Here is a 19533-nt window from a genome sequence, read left to right as displayed (position 1 = left end):
TGACTGGGGGAGGTCAGACCCGAGGGGGTGAGGGAAGGAGATGAGAGTCCAGAACCCGGGGGAGTGGGTGGGTCACATTCTGAAGGGGTCCAGGTGGGGACTGAGCAGGGGCAGGTATGTGAGGATGGGGGGTGGTGGGTGGGTCTCTGTCACAGAGAGCGGTCAGGGCTCGACACACATCTCCGGGGCACGAAGGGATCACGTGACTGAGTTGGATGATCAGCTGTAATCCGACCAAATGGGGATAGCAGGCTGGAAGGCCCGAATGGCCCACTCCTGTTTGCAATGTTACTCTGTAATTGAGCAGGTACCTCAACGTACCCTCGCCACCCACCCGCCCCTTCCCATCATCCTCAGGGAGCGAGAGCACACCTCCCCCCACCCCTACCCGCCCCTTCCCATTATCCTCAGGGATCGAGAGCACACCTCCCCCCACCCCTACCCGCCCTTTCCCATCATCCTCAGGGAGCGAGAGCACACCATTACCCTCCCCCACCCCTACCCCCACCTGTCCCTTCCCATCATCCTCAGTGATTGAGAGCACACCTCCCCCACCCTAACCCGCCCCTTCCCATCATCCTCAGAGAACGAGAGCACACCTTTCCCCTACCCCACTCCCACCTGCCCCTTCACATCATCCTCAGGGAAGGACAGAGCACCTCGCAACCCAACTGCCCCTTCCCATCATCCTCAGGGAAGGAGAGCATACCTCTCCCCTCCCCCACCCCACCTGCCCCTTCCCACCATCCTCATGGAACGGGAGCATACCCCCCCCACACTTACCCATTATCCTCAGGGAAAGACAGAATACTCCCAACCCATCCGCCCCTTCCCATCATCCTCAGGGAACGAGAGCACACCTTTCCCCTCCACCACCCCCACCTGCCCCTTCCCATCATCCTCAGGAAACGAGAGCACATCTCTCCCCTTCCTCACCCCCAACCGCCCCTTCCCATCATCCTCAGGGATCGAGAACTCACCTTTCCCCTCCCCCACCCCCACCTGCCCCTTCACATCATCCTCAGGGAACGAGAGCATACCTCTCCCCTCCCCCACCCGCACACCCAACTGCCCCTTCCCATCATCCTCAGGGAAGGACAGAACACCTCCCATCCCAACCGCCCCTTCCCATCATCCTCAGGGATCGAGAGCACACCTTTCCCCTCCCCCACCCCCACATGCCCCTTCACATCATCCTCAGGGAACGAGGGCACACCTTTCCCCTCCCCCACCCGCGCCTTCCCATCATCCTCAAGCAACGATGCACACCTCCCCAACCCTTACCCGCTCCTTCCCATCATCCTCAGGGAACGAGAGCATACCTCTCCCCTCCCCCACCCGCACACCCAACCGTCCCTTCCCATCATCCTCAGGGAAGGACAGAACACCTCCCAACCCAACCGCCCCTTCCCATCATCCTCAGGGAACGAGAGCACACCTTTCCCCTTCCGCACCCTCAACAGCCCCTTCCCTTCATCCTCAGGGATCGAGAGCACACCTTTCCCCTACCCCACTCCCACCTGCCCCTTCACATCATCCTCAGGGAAGGACAGAGCACCTCGCAACCCAACTGCCCCTTCCCATCATCCTCAGGGAACGAGAGCATACCTCTCCCCTCCCCCACCCGCACACCCAACCGCCCCTTCCCATCATCCTCAGGGCAGGACAGAACACCTCCCAACCCAACCGCCCCTTCCCATCATCCTCAGGGAACGAGAGCACACCTTTCCCCTCCCCCACCCCACCTGCCCCTTCCCATCATCCTCATGGAACGGGAGCATACCCCCCCCACACTTACCCATTATCCTCAGGGAAAGACAGAATACTCCCAACCCATCCGCCCCTTCCCATCATCCTCAGGGAACGGGAGCATACATCTCCCTTCCCCCACCCGCACACCCAACCACCCCTTCCCATCATCCTCAGGGAAGGACAGAACACCTCCCAACCCAACCGCCCCTTCCCATCGTCCTCAGGGAAGGACAGAACACCTCCCATCCCAACCGCCCCTTCCCATCGTCCTCAGGGAAGGACAGAACACCTCCCATCCCAACCGCCCCTTCCCATCATCCTCAGGGCACGAGAGCATACCTCTCCCCTCCCCCACCCGCACACCCAACCGCCCCTTCCCATCATCCTCAGGGAAGGACAGAACACCTCCCATCCCAACTGCCCCTTCCCATCATCCTCAGTGAACGAGAGCACACCTCTCCCCTCCCCCACCCGCCCCATCCCATCATCCTCAGGGAGCGAGAGCACACCTCTCCCCACCCCACCCGCCCCTTCCCATCATCCTCAGGGATCGAGAGCACACCTCCCCACACCCCTACCCGCCCTTTCCCATCATCCTCAGGGAGCGAGAGCACACCATTACCCTCCCCCATCCCTACCCCCACCTGTCCCTTCCCATCATCCTCAGTGATTGAGAGCACACCTCCCCCACCCTAACCCGCCCCTTCCCATCATCCTCAGAGAACGAGAGCACACCTCTCCCCTCCCCAACCCCACCTGCCCCTTCCCATCATCCTCAGGGAACGGGAGCATACACCACCCCCCCGACACTTACCCATTATCCTCAGGGAAAGACAGAATACTCCCAACCCAACCGCCCCTTCCCATCATCCTCAGGGAAGGACAGAACACCTCCCATCCCAACCGCCCCTTCCCATCATCCTCAGGGAACGAGAGCACACCTTTCCCCTCCCCCACCCCACCTACCCTTCCCATCATCTTCAGGGAAGGACGGAACACCTCCCAACCCAACCGCCCCTTCCCATCATCCTCAGGGAACGAGAGCACACCTTTCCCCTCCCCCACCCCCACCTGCCCCTTCACATCATCCTCAGGGATCGAGAGCACACCTTTCCCCTACCCCACCCCCACCTGCCCCTTCACATCATCCTCAGGGATCGAGAGCACACCTTTCCCCTCCCCCACCCCCACCTGCCCCTTCCCATCATCCTCAGGAAACGAGAGCACATCTCTCCCCTTCCTCACCCCCAACCGCCCCTTCCCATCATCCTCAGGGAAGGACAGAACACCTCCCAACCCAACCGCCCCTTCCCATCATCCTCAGGGATAGAGAGCACACCTTTCCCCTCCCCCACCCCCACATGCCCCTTCACATCATCCTCAGGGAATGAGGGCACACCTTTCCCCTCCCCACCCCCACCGCCCACCCCCACCCGCGCCTTCCCATCATCCTCAAGCAACGATGCACACCTCCCCAACCCTTACCCGCTCCTTCCCATCATCCTCAGAAAACGAGGGCACATCTTCCCCACCTACACCCCCAACCGCCCCTTCCCATCATCCTCAGGGAAGGACAGAACACCTCGCAACCCAACCGCCCCTTCCCATCATCCTCATGGAATGGGAGCATACCTCCCCCACACTTACCCATTATCCTCAGGGAAAGACAGAATACTCCCAACCCATCCACCCCTTCCCATCATCCTCAGGGAACGAGAGCATACCTCTCCCCTCCCCCACCCGCACACCCAACCACCCCTTCCCATCATCGTCAGGGAAGGACAGAACACCTCCCAACCCATTCGCCCCTTCCCATCATCCTCAGGGAACGAGAGCACACCTCCCTAACTCATGGCCCATCCACCCTAACCTGCCCATCCCTGGAGTGTGGGAGCACCCGGAGGAAACCCACGCAGACACGGGGAGAATGTGCAAACTCCACACAGCCAGTCGCCCTGTGGCTGGGGCCGAAGCCGAGTCCCTGGTGCCGTGAGGCAGCGGTGCTAACCACTGAGCCGCCGTGCAGCATGAAGAGGGAAATGATCTCCTTTAGATCGAGGGGTCAGTGTAGATGGCAGGATCGCAGATGGGCACTTGTCTTTTGGATGGGCGGGGGGGGGGGGGAGGAGTTTGATCTCAGGACCAGGCGAACGTGAAGGTTTCGGGTCGAGAGTCTGCTCGACGTTCCCGTGCCGCACGGACCTCCGGGAAGGCCCCCCGCAGCCAGTTCCCGGCTCAACGGAAGGATTCAGGTTAATGTCCCGGGGAAAGGCGATGGGAAAGGACAGATCTCTCATCACGGCCGGAGGGCAGTGAGCAGGACAGGTCGGACAATCGGTCACGAGGAAAATTCGAGGACATGGACGTGTGGAGTCCGGAGCCAGGGAGCCACTGAGTGGCGACAGGAGATTCCCGGGAGAAGGGTGCCAAAGAGGTGGACGCCACTCGGTCGGGGTGACTGCACAGAGCGATGGAAGGGGGTACCAGAGCAGGGGACGCCAGCAGCACGGTTCGGGAGTTGGGGAAGGGGCCCGGGCAGAGGACAGGCCACCCACGTCACCTGGACAGTCAGGGCCGCACCTTCTCCTTCTTCTTGGAGGTTCCCTTGGTCCCTTTGCCGGTCTTGTCCAGCTTGTCCAGGGCGGTGTTGCTGCCGATCTGGCTGGCGCTGCGGTCACTCTTGGAGTCAGGCCGGCGAAACAGACTGGGCTGGACACACACACACAGGGACAAACACAGCGGCTGTGAGAGAGGGGACACATGGCAGGGCACAGAGAGACAGGTTACACAACACATACGGTGGGGTAGGAGGGACTGCTATTCTCCACAATACACACAGGGACTGCTATTCTCTATAATACACACAGGGACTGCAATTCTCTATAACACACACAGGGACTGCTATTCTCTATAATACACACAGCGACTGCTGTTCTCTGCAATACACACAGGGACTGCTATTCTCTACAATACACACAGCGACTGCAGTTCTCTACAATACACTCAGGGACTCCTATTTTCAATTACACACAGGGACTGCTATTCTCCACAATACACACAGGGACTGCTATTCTCTATAATACACTCAGGGACTCCTATTTTCAAATTACACACAGGGACTGCTGTTCTCCACAATACACACAGGGACTGCTATTCTCTACAATACACACAGGGACTGCTGTTCTCTACAATACACACAGGGACTGCTGTTCTCTACAATACACACAGGGACTGCTGTTCTCTACAATATACACAGGGACTGCTATTCTCCATAATACACAGCGACTGCTATTCTCTACAATACACACAGGGACTGCTGTTCTCTACAATACTCACAGTGACTGCAATTCTCTATAAGACACACAGGGACTGCTATTCACAAATACACACAGGGACTGCTATTCTCAATAATGCACACAGGGACTGCTGTTCTCTGTAATACACACAGGGACTGCAGTTGTCTACAATACACACAGGGACTGCTATTCTCTATAATACACACAGGGACTGCAATTCTCTATAACACACACAGGGACTGCTATTCTCTATAATACACACAGCGACTGCTGTTCTCTGCAATACACACAGGGACTGCTATTCTCTACAATACACACAGCGACTGCTGTTCTCTACAATACACTCAGGGACTCCTATTTTCAAATTACACACAGGGACTGCTATTCTCCACAATACACACAGGGACTGCTATTCTCTATAATACACTCAGGGACTCCTATTTTCAAATTACACACAGGGACTGCTGTTCTCCACAATACACACAGGGACTGCTATTCTCTACAATACACACAGGGACTGCTGTTCTCTACAATACACACAGGGACTGCTGTTCTCTACAATATACACAGGGACTGCTATTCTCCATAATACACAGCGACTGCTATTCTCTACAATACACACAGGGACTGCTGTTCTCTACAATACTCACAGTGACTGCAATTCTCTATAAGACACACAGGGACTGCTATTCACAAATACACACAGGGACTGCTATTCTCAATAATGCACACAGGGACTGCTGTTCTCTGTAATACACACAGGGACTGCAGTTGTCTACAATACACACAGGGACTGCTATTCTCTATAATACACACAGGGACTGCTATTCTCTACAATACACACAGGGACTGCTATTCTCTATAATACACACAGGGACTGCTATTCTCTACAATACACACAGGGACTGCTGTTGTCGATAATATACACAGGGGACTGCTATTCTCAATAATACACACAGGGACTGCTATTCTCAATAATACACAGGGGACTGCTATTCTCAATAATACACACAGGGACTGCTATTCTCAATAATACACACAGTGACTGCTATTCTCCACAATACACACAGGGACTGCTATTCTCTACAATACACACAGGGACTGTTATTCTCTAAAATACACACAGGGACTGCTATTCTCTACAGTACACACAGTGACTGCAATTCTCTATAATACACACAGGGACTGCTATTCTGTATAATACACACAGGGGCTGATGTTCTCTATCATACACACAGGGAATGCTATTCTCTATAATACAGACAGGGAATGCTATTCTCTATAAGACACACACGGACTGCTATTCTCTACAACACACACAGGGACTGCTATTCTCTATAAGACACACACGGACTGCTATTCTCTACAATACACACAGGGACTGCTATTCTCGATAATACACACAGGGAATGCTATTCTCCACAATACACACAGGGACTGCTATTCTCTATAATACACACAGGGACTGCTGTTCTCTATAATACACACAGGGACTGCTGTTCTCTACAATATACACAGGGACTGCTATTCTCCATAATACACAGGGACTGCTATTCTCTACAATACACACAGGGACTGCTATTCACTACAATATGCACAGGGACTGCTATTCTCTACAATACACACAGGGACTGCTATTCTCAATAATACACACAGGGACTGCTATTCTCTACAGTACACACAGGGACTGCTATTCTCTATAATACACATAGGGACTACTATTCTCTATAATACACACAGGGTCTGCTATTCTCTAAAATACACACAGGGACTGCTATTCTCAATAATACACACAGGGACTGCTGTTGTCGATAATATACACAGGGGACTGCTATTCTCAATAATACACACAGGGACTGCTATTCTCTACAATACACACAGGGACTGTTATTCTCTAAAATACACACAGGGACTGCTGTTCTCTACAATATACACAGGGACTGCTATTCTCCATAATACACAGGGACTGCTATTCTCTACAATACACACAGGGACTGCTATTCACTACAATATGCACAGGGACTGCTATTCTCTACAATACACACAGGGACTGCTATTCTCAATAATACACACAGGGACTGCTGTTGTCGATAATATACACAGGGGACTGCTATTCTCAATAATACACACAGGGACTGCTATTCTCTACAATACACACAGGGTCTGCTATTCTCTAAAATACACACAGGGACTGCTATTCTCTATAATACACACAGTGACTGCAATTCTCTATAATACACACAGGGACTGCTATTCTCTATAATACACACAGGGACTGCTATTCTCTACAATACACACAGGGACTGCTATTCTCTATAATACACACAGGGACTGCTATTCTCTACAATACACACAGGGACTGCTGTTGTCGATAATATACACAGGGGACTGCTATTCTCAATAATACACACAGGGACTGCTATTCTCAATAATACACACAGTGACTGCTATTCTCCACAATACACACAGGGACTGTTATTCTCTAAAATACACACAGGGACTGCTATTCTCTACAGTACACACAGTGACTGCAATTCTCTATAATACACACAGGGACTGCTATTCTGTATAATACACACAGGGGCTGATGTTCTCTATCATACACACAGGGACTGCTATTCTCTATAATACAGACAGGGAATGCTATTCTCTATAAGACACACACGGACTGCTATTCTCTACAACACACACAGGGACTGCTATTCTCTATAAGACACACACGGACTGCTATTCTCTACAATACACACAGGGACTGCTATTCTCGATAATACACACAGGGAATGCTATTCTCCACAATACACACAGGGACTGCTATTCTCTATAATACACACAGGGACTGCTGTTCTCTATAATACACACAGGGACTGCTGTTCTCTACAATATACACAGGGACTGCTATTCTCCATAATACACAGGGACTGCTATTCTCTACAATACACACAGGGACTGCTATTCACTACAATATGCACAGGGACTGCTATTCTCTACAATACACACAGGGACTGCTATTCTCAATAATACACACAGTGACTGCTGTTGTCGATAATATACACAGGGGACTGCTATTCTCAATAATACACACAGGGACTGCTATTCTCTACAATACACACAGGGTCTGCTATTCTCTAAAATACACACAGGGACTGCTATTCTCTATAATACACACAGTGACTGCAATTCTCTATAATACACACAGGGACTGCTATTCTCTATAATACACACAGGGACTGCTATTCTCTACAATACACACAGGGACTGCTATTCTCTATAATACACACAGGGACTGCTATTCTCTACAATACACACAGGGACTGCTGTTGTCGATAATATACACAGGGGACTGCTATTCTCAATAATACACACAGGGACTGCTATTCTCAATAATACACACAGTGACTGCTATTCTCCACAATACACACAGGGACTGTTATTCTCTAAAATACACACAGGGACTGCTATTCTCTACAGTACACACAGTGACTGCAATTCTCTATAATACACACAGGGACTGCTATTCTGTATAATACACACAGGGGCTGATGTTCTCTATCATACACACAGGGACTGCTATTCTCTATAATACAGACAGGGAATGCTATTCTCTATAAGACACACACGGACTGCTATTCTCTACAACACACACAGGGACTGCTATTCTCTATAAGACACACACGGACTGCTATTCTCTACAATACACACAGGGACTGCTATTCTCGATAATACACACAGGGAATGCTATTCTCCACAATACACACAGGGACTGCTATTCTCTATAATACACACAGGGACTGCTGTTCTCTATAATACACACAGGGACTGCTGTTCTCTACAATATACACAGGGACTGCTATTCTCCATAATACACAGGGACTGCTATTCTCTACAATACACACAGGGACTGCTATTCACTACAATATGCACAGGGACTGCTATTCTCTACAATACACACAGAGACTGCTATTCTCAATAATACACACAGGGACTGCTGTTGTCGATAATACACACAGGGACTGCTATTCTCAATAATACACACAGTGACTGCTATTCTCCACAATACACACAGGGACTGCTATTCTCTACAATACACACAGGGACTGTTATTCTCTAAAATACACACAGGGACTGCTATTCTCTACAGTACACACAGGGACTGCTATTCTCTATAATACACATAGGGACTGCTATTCTCTATAATACACACAGGGTCTGCTATTCTCTAAAATACACACAGGGACTGCTATTCTCAATAATAAAGACAGGAACTGCTATTCTCTATAATATCCTCAGGGATTGCAATTCTCTACAATGCACACAGGGAATGCTATTCTCTATAATACACACAGGGACTGCTATTCTGGAGAATACACACAGGGGCTGATGTTCTCTATCATACACACAGGGACTGCTATTCTCTATAATACAGACAGGGAATGCTGTTGCTAGAACACACACACGGACTGCTATTCTCTACAATACACACAGGGACTGCTATTCTCTATAATACACACAGGGACTGCTATTCTCTACAATACACACAGGGACTGCTATTCTCGATAATACACACAGGGAATGCTATTCTCCACAATACACACAGGGACTGCTATTCTCTATAATACACACAGGGACAGCTGTTCTCCATAATACACACAGGGACTGCTGTTCTCTACAATATACACAGGGACTGCTATTCTCCATAATACACAGCAACTGCTATTCTCTACAATACACACAGGGACTGCTGTTCTCCACAATACACACAGTGACTGCAATTCTCTATAATACACACAGGGACTGCTATTCACAAATACACACAGGGACTGCTATTCTCAATAATGCACACAGCAACTGCTATTCTCTACAATACACACAGGGACTGCTGTTCTCCACAATACACACAGTGACTGCAATTCTCTATAATACACACAGGGACTGCTATTCACAAATACACACAGGGACTGCTATTCTCAATAATACACACAGGGACTGCTGTTGTCTACAATACACACGGGGACTGCTATTCTCTACAATACAAACAGGGACTGCTATTCTCAATAATACAGACAGGAACTGCTATTCTCGATAATACACAGTGGGACTGCTATTCTCTACAATACACACAGGGACTGCTATTCTCCATAATACACACAGGGATTGCTCTTCTCTACAATACACCCAGGGACTGCTCTTCTCCATAATACACACACGGACTGCTGTTGTCAATAACACACACAGGGACTGCTATTCTCTACAATACACACAGGGACTGCTGTTCTCCACAATACACTCAGGGACTGCTATTCTCTACAATACACACAGGGACTGCTATTCTCTATAATACACACAGGGACTGCTATTCTCTACAACACACACAGGGACTGCTATTCTCTACAATACACACAGGGACGGCTATTCTCTACAATACACACAGGGACTGCTATTCTCAATAATATACACAGGGACTGCTATGTTCAATAACACACACAGGGACTGCTGTTCTCTACAATACACACCTGAACAGCTATTCTCTATAATACACACAGGGACTGCTATTCTCTATAATACACACAAGGACTGCTATTCTCGATAATACACACGGGGACTGCTCTTCTCTACAATACACACAGGGACTGCTCTTCTCCACAATACACACTTGGACTGCTATTCTCTACAATACACACAGGGACTGCTATTCTCTACAATACACACGGGGACTGCTCTTCTCTACAATACACACGGGGACTGCTCTTCTCTACAATACACACGGGGACTGCTCTTCTCTACAATACACACGGGGACTGCTCTTCTCTACAATACACACATGGACTGCTATTCTCTACAATACACACAGGGACTGCTGTTCTCCACAATACACACAGGGACTGCTGTTCTCCACAATACACACAGGGACTGCTATTCCCTACAATACACACAGGGACTGCTATTCTCTATAATACAGACAGGGAATGCTGTTGCTAGAATACACACACGGACTGCTATTCTCTATAGGACACACAGGGACTGCTATTCTCTACAATACACACAGGGACTGCTATTCTCTACAATACACACAGGGACTGCTGTTCTCTATAATATACACAGGGACTGCTATTCTCTGCAATACACACAGGGACTGCTATTCTCCATAATACACACGGGGACTGCTATTCACTATAATACGCACAGGGACTGCTCTTCTCTACAATACACACAGGGACTGCAATTCTCTACAGTACACACAGGGACTGTTATTCACTATAATACACACAGGGACTGCTCTTCTCTACAATACACACAGGGACTGCTGTTCTCCACAATACACACAGGGATTGCTGTTCTCTACAATACACACAGGGACTGCAATTCTCGATAATACACTCAGGAACTCCAATTTTCAAAATACACACAGTGACTGCAATTCTCTACAATACACACAGGGACTGCTATTCTCTATAATACACACAGGGACTGCAATTCTCTATAATACACACAGGGACTGCTATTCTCTACAATACACACAGGGACTGCAATTCTCTATAATACACACAGGGACTGCTGTTCTCTACAATACACACAGGGACTGCTATTCTCTATAATACACACAGGGACTGCTGTTCTCTGCAATACACACAGGGACTGTTATCTCTACAATACACACAGGGACTGCTATTCTCTACAATACACACAGGGACTGCTATTCTCTATAATACACACAGGGACTGCTGTTCTCTGCAATACACACAGGGACTGTTATCTCTACAATACACACAGGGACTGCTATTCTCTACAATACACACAGGGAATGCTATTCTCTACAGTACACACAGGGACTGCTATTCCCTACAATACACACAGGGACTGCTATTCTCTACAATACACCCAGCGACTGCTGTTCTCTACAATACACACAGCGACTGCTATTCTCTGTAATACACACAGTGACTGCTCTTCTCAATAATACAGACAGGAACGGCTATTCTCTACAATATACACAGGGACTGCTATTCTCTACAACACACACTGGGACAGCTATTCTCTACAATACACACAGGGACTGCTATTCTCTATAATACACACAGTGACTGCTATTCTCAATAATACAGACAGGAACTGCTATTCTCCACAATACACACAGGGACTGCTATTCTCTACAATACACACAGGGACTGCTATTCTCTATAATATACTCAGGGACTGCTATTCTCCACAATACACACAGGGACTGCTATTCTCAATAATACACACAGGAACTGCTATTCTCTATAATATCCTCAGGGACTGCTATTCTCTATAATACTCACGGGGACTGCTATTCTCTACAACACACACAGGAACTGCAATTCTCCACAATGCACACTGGGACTGCTATTCTCTATAAGACACACAGGGACTGCTATTCTCTACAATACACACAGGGACTGCTAATCTCTACAATACACACAGGGACTGCTATTCTCTACAATACACACAGGGACAGCTATTCTCTACAATACACACAGGGACTGCTGTTCTCTACAATTCACACAGGGACTGCTGTTCTCTACAATACACACAGGGACTGCAATTCTCGATAATACACTCAGGAACTCCAATTTTCAAAATACACACAGTGACTGCAATTCTCTACAATACACACAGGGACTGCTATTCTCTACAATACACACAGGGACAGCTATTCTCTACAATACACACAGGGACTGCAATTCCCTACAACACATACAGGGACTGCTATTCTCTACAATACACACAGTGACTGCTATTCTCAATAATACAGACAGGAACTGCTATTCTCTATAATATCCTCAGGGACTGCTATTCTCTACAATACACACAGGGACTGCTATTCTCTACAATACACACAGGGACTGCTATTCTCTACAATACACACAGTGGCTGCTGTTCTCTACAATACACACAGGGACTGCTATTATCTATAATATCCTCAGGGACTGCTATTCTCTATAATACACACAGGGACTGCTATTCTCAATAATACACACAGGAACAGCTATTCTCTATAATATCCTCAGGGACTGCTATTCTCTATAATACACACAGGGACTGCTATTCTCAATAATACACACAGGAACAGCTATTCTCTATAATATCCTCAGGGACTGCTATTCTCTATAATACTCACGGGGACTGCTACTCTCTACAATACACACAGGAACTGCTATTCTCTATAATATCCTCAGGGACTGCTATTCTCTATAATACACACAGGGACTGCTATTCTCAATAATACACACAGGAACAGCTATTCTCTATAATATCCTCAGGGACTGCTATTCTCTATAATACTCACGGGGACTGCTATTCTCTACAATACACACAGGAACTGCTATTCCCTACAATACACACAGGGACTGCTATTCTCTACAATACACACAGGGACTGCTGTTGTCGATAATATACACAGGGGACTGCTATTCTCAATAATACACACAGCGACTGCTGTTCTCTACAATACACACAGCGACTGCTATTCTCTGTAATACACACAGTGACTGCTATTCTCAATAATACAGACAGGAACGGCTATTCTCTACAATACACACAGGGACTGCTATTCTCTGTAATACACACAGTGACTGCTATTCTCAATAATACAGACAGGAACTGCTATTCTCTATAATATCCTCAGGGACTGCTATTCTCTACAATACACACAGGGACTGCTATTCTCTACAATACACACAGGGACTGCTATTCTCTACAATACACACAGTGGCTGCTGTTCTCTACAATACACACAGGGACTGCTATTATCTATAATACACACAGTGACTGCTACTCTCTACAATACACACAGGAACTGCTATTCTCTATAATATCCTCAGGGACTGCTATTCTCTATAATACACACAGGGACTGCTATTCTCAATAATACACACAGGAACAGCTATTCTCTATAATATCCTCAGGGACTGCTATTCTCTATAATACTCACGGGGACTGCTATTCTCTACAATACACACAGGAACTGCTATTCTCTACAATACACACAGGGACTGCTATTCTCAATAATACACACAGGGACTGCTATTCTCCACAATACACACAGTGACTGCTATTCTCCACAATACACACAGGGACTGCTATTCTCAATAATACACACAGGGACTGCTATTCTCCACAATACACACAGGGACTGTTATTCTCTAAAATACACACAGGGACTGCTATTCTCTACAGTACACACAGGGACTGCTATTCTCTATAATACACATAGGGACTGCTATTCTCTATAATACACACAGGGTCTGCTATTCTCTAAAATACACACAGGGACTGCTATTCTCAATAATAAAGACAGGAACTGCTATTCTCTATAATATCCTCAGGGATTGCAATTCTCTACAATGCACACAGGGAATGCTATTCTCTATAATACACACAGGGACTGCTATTCTCTATAATAGAGACAGGGAATGCTGTTGCTAGAATACACACAGGGACTGCTATTCTCTATAAGACACACACGGACTGCTATTCTCTACAACACACACAGGGACTGCTATTCTCTATAAGACACACACGGACTGCTATTCTCTACAATGCACACAGGGACTGCTATTCTCTATAATACACACAGGGACCGCTTTTCACTATAATACGGACAGGGACTGCTATTCTCTACAATAGACACAGGGACTGCTATTCTCTACAATACACACAGGGACTGCTATTCTCCACAATACACACAGTGACTGCAATTCTCTATAATACACACAGGGACTGCCATTCACAAATACACACAGGGACTGCTATTCTCAATAATGCACACAGGGACTGCTGTTCTCTACAATACACACAGGGACTGCTATTCTCTACAATACACACAGGGACTGCTATTCTCTATAATACACACAGTGACTGCTATTCTCTATAATACACACAGTGACTGCTATTCTCAATAATACAGACAGGAACTGCTATTCTCCACAATACACACAGGGACTGCTATTCTCTACAATACACACAGGAACTGCTATTCTCTATAATATCCTCAGGGACTGCTATTCTCTACAATACACACAGGGACTGCTATTCTCTATAATATCCTCAGGGACTGCTATTCTCTACAATACACACAGGGACTGCTATTCTCAATAATACACACAGGAACTGCTATTCTCTATAATATCCTCAGGGACTGCTATTCTCTATAATACTCACGGGGACTGCTATTCTCTACAACACACACAGGAACTGCAATTCTCCACAATGCACACTGGGACTGCTATTCTCTATAAGACACACAGGGACTGCTATTCTCTACAATACACACAGGGACTGCTAATCTCTACAATACACACAGGGACTGCTATTCCCTACAATACACACAGGGACTGCTATTCCCTACAATACACACAGGGATTGCTATTCTCTACAATACACACAGGGACTGCTATTCTCCATAACACACACAGGGACTGCTGTTCTCAATAATACACATAGGGACTGCTATTCTCCACAATACACACAGGGACTGCAATTCCCTACAACACACACAGGGACTGCTATTCTCTACAATACACACAGGGACTGCTGTTCTCTACAATTCACACAGGGACTGCTGTTCTCTACAATACACACAGTGACTGCAATTCTCGATAATACACTCAGGAACTCCAATTTTCAAAATACACACAGTGACTGCAATTCTCTACAATACACACAGGGACTGCTATTCTCTACAATACACACAGGGACTGCAAATCCCTACAACACATACAGGGACTGCTATTCTCTACAATACACACAGGGACTGCTATTCTCTATAATACACACAGGGACTGCTATTCTCTATAATATCCTCAGGGACTGCTATTCTCTACAATACACACAGGGACTGCTATTCTCAATAATACCCACAGGAACTGCTATTCTCTATAATATCCTCAGGGACTGCTATTCTCTATAATACACACAGGGACTGTTATTCCCTACAATACACACAGGGACTGCTATTCTCTACAATACACACAGCGACTGCTGTTCTCTACAATACACACAGCGACTGCTATTCTCTGTAATACACACAGTGACTGCTATTCTCAATAATACAGACAGGAACGGCTATTCTCTACAATACACACAGGAACTGCTATTCTCTATAATATCCTCAGGGACTGCTATTCTCTACAATACACACAGGGACTGCTATTCTCTACAATACACACAGTGGCTGCTGTTCTCTACAATACACACAGGGACTGCTATTATCTATAATACACACAGTGACTGCTACTCTCTACAATACACACAGGAACTGCTATTCTCTATAATATCCTCAGGGACTGCTATTCTCTACAATACACACAGGGACTGCTATTCTCAATAATACACACAGGGACTGCTATTCTCTATAATATCCTCAGGGACTGCTATTCTCTACAATACACACAGGGACTGCTATTCTCAATAATACACACAGGAACTGCTATTCTCTATAATATCCTCAGGGACTGCTATTCTCTATAATACTCACGGGGACTGCTATTCTCTACAATACACACAGGGACTGTTATTCTCTAAAATACACACAGGGACTGCTATTCTCTACAGTACACACAGGGACTGCTATTCTCTATAATACACATAGGGACTGCTATTCTCTATAATACACACAGGGTCTGCTATTCTCTAAAATACACACAGGGACTGCTATTCTCAATAATAAAGACAGGAACTGCTATTCTCTATAATATCCTCAGGGATTGCAATTCTCTACAATGCACACAGGGAATGCTATTCTCTATAATACACACAGGGACTGCTATTCTCTATAATAGAGACAGGGAATGCTGTTGCTAGAATACACACAGGGACTGCTATTCTCTATAAGACACACACGGACTGCTATTCTCTACAACACACACAGGGACTGCTATTCTCTATAAGACACACACGGACTGCTATTCTCTACAATACACACAGGGACTGCTATTCTCTATAATACACACAGGGACTGCTTTTCACTATAATACGGACAGGGACTGCTATTCTCTACAATAGACACAGGGACTGCTATTCTCTACAACACACACAGGGACTGTTATTCTCTACAATACACACAGGGACTGCTATTCACTACAATATGCACAGGGACTGCTCTTCTCTACAATACACACAGGGACTGCTGTTCTCAATAATACACATCGACTGCTATTCTCTACAATACACACAGGGACTGCTGTTCTCCACAATACACACAGTGACTGCAATTCTCTATAATACACACAGGGACTGCCATTCACAAATACACACAGGGACTGCTATTCTCAATAATGCACACAGGGACTGCTGTTCTCTATAATACACACAGGGACTGCTATTCTCTACAATGCACACAGGGGCTGATGTTCTCTATCATACACACAGGGACTGCTATTCTCTATAATACAGACAGGGAATGCTGTTGCTAGAATACACACAGGGACTGCTATTCTCTATAATACACACAGGGACTGCTCTTCTCAATAATACACACAGGGACTGCTATTCTCTATAATACAGACAGGGACTGCTGTTGTCTACAATACACACAGGGACTGCTATTCTCCACAATACACACAGTGACTGCTATTCTCTATAATACACACAGGGACTGCTAATCTCTACAATACACACAGGGACTGCTATTCTCTATAATACACACAGGGACTGCTGTTCTCTACAATATACACAGGGACTGCTATTCTCCATAATACACAGGGACTGCTATTCTCTACAATACACACAGGGACTGCTATTCTCAATAATACACAGCGACTGCTATTCTCTACAATACACACAGGGACTGCTGTTCTCCACAATACACACAGTGACTGCTATTCTCTATAATACACACAGGGACTGCTATTCTCAATAACACACACAGGGACTGCTAATCTCTACAATAAACACAGGGACTGCTGTTCTCCACAATACACACAGGGACTGCTCTTCTCTACAGTACACACAGGGACTGTTATTCTCTACAATACACACAGGGACTGGTATTCTCTATAATACACACAGGGACTGCTATTCTCTACAATACACACAGGAACAGCTATTCTCGATAATACACACAGGGACTGCGATTGTCAAAATATACACAGGGACTGCTATTCTCGATAATACACACAGGGAATGCTATTCTCTACAATACACACAGGGACTGCTGTTCTCTACAATACACACAGGGACAGCTGTTCTCCATAATACACACAGGGACTGCTGTTCTCTACAATATACACAGGGACTGCTATTCTCCATAATACACAGGGACTGCTATTCTCAATAATACACAGCGACTGCTATTCTCTACAATACACACAGGGACTGCTGTTCTCCACAATACACACAGTGACTGCAATTCTCTATAATACACACAGGGACTGCTATTCACAAATACACACAGGGACTGCTATTCTCAATAATGCACACAGGGACTGCTGTTCTCTTTCATACACACAGGGACTGCTATTCTCTAAAATACACACAGGGACTGCTGTTGTCTACAATACACACAGGGACTGCTATTCTCCACAATACACACAGGGACTGCTATTCTCCACAATACACACAGGGACTGCTATTCTCTACAATACAGACAGGAACTGCTAGTCTCTATAATACACACAGGGACTGCTCTTCTCAATAATACACACAGGGACTGCTATTCTCTATAATACAGTCAGGGACTGCTGTTGTCTACAATACACACTGGGACTGCTATTCTGCACAATACACACAGTGATTGCTATTCTCTATAATACACACAGGGACTGCTATTCTCAATAACACACACAGGGACTGCTATTCTCTATAATACACACAGGGACTGCTATTCTCTACAATAAACACAGGGACTGCTATTCTCAATAATACACACAGGGACTGCTATTCTCTACAATACACACAGGGACTGCTGTTCTCTATAATACACACAGGGAATGCTATTCTCGATAATACACACAGGGAATGCTATTCTCTACAATACACACAAGGACTGCTATTCTCTATAATACACACAGGGACTGCTATTCTCGATAATACACACAGGGGCTGCTGTTCTCAACAATACACACCAGAACAGCTATTCTCGATAATACACACAGGGACTGCGATTGTCAAAATATACACAGTGACTGCTATTCTCGATAATACACACAGGGAATGCTATTCTCTACAATACACACAGGGACTGGTATTCTCTATAACACACACAGGGACAGCTATTCTCTATAATACACACAGGGATTGCTATTGTCGATAATACACACAGGGACAGCTATTCTCTATAACACACACAGTGACTGCTATTCTCCACAATACACACAGGGACAGCTATTCTCTATAATAAACACAGGGACTGCTATTCTTCATAATACACACAGGGACTGCTATTCTCGATAATACACACAGGGACTGCTATTCTCTATAATACACACCGAAACAGCTATTCTGTACAATAAACACAGGGACTGCGATT

The 19533-nt window shown here is 46.5% G+C and overlaps 1 protein-coding gene across 2 annotated transcripts in view; it reads right to left on the bottom strand.

Annotated features, from left to right (window-relative positions):
• Positions 1-19533, bottom strand: part of lrrc71 (leucine rich repeat containing 71) — a 131356-nt gene that overhangs the window by 67412 nt on the left and 44411 nt on the right. For both annotated transcript variants that reach the window (XM_060820745.1, XM_060820746.1), the window contains one exon: positions 4333-4461. In XM_060820745.1, the coding sequence (XP_060676728.1) occupies positions 4333-4461 (129 nt within the window). The remainder of the gene's footprint in view (positions 1-4332; positions 4462-19533) is intronic.

The sequence above is a fragment of the Hemiscyllium ocellatum genome, chromosome 50 (assembly GCF_020745735.1).
Source record: "Hemiscyllium ocellatum isolate sHemOce1 chromosome 50, sHemOce1.pat.X.cur, whole genome shotgun sequence".
In the NCBI taxonomy this organism is placed as follows: domain Eukaryota; kingdom Metazoa; phylum Chordata; class Chondrichthyes; order Orectolobiformes; family Hemiscylliidae; genus Hemiscyllium; species Hemiscyllium ocellatum.
Note: the sequence above shows the minus strand (reverse complement) of the source record. Positions and strands in the feature narration are given on the sequence as shown.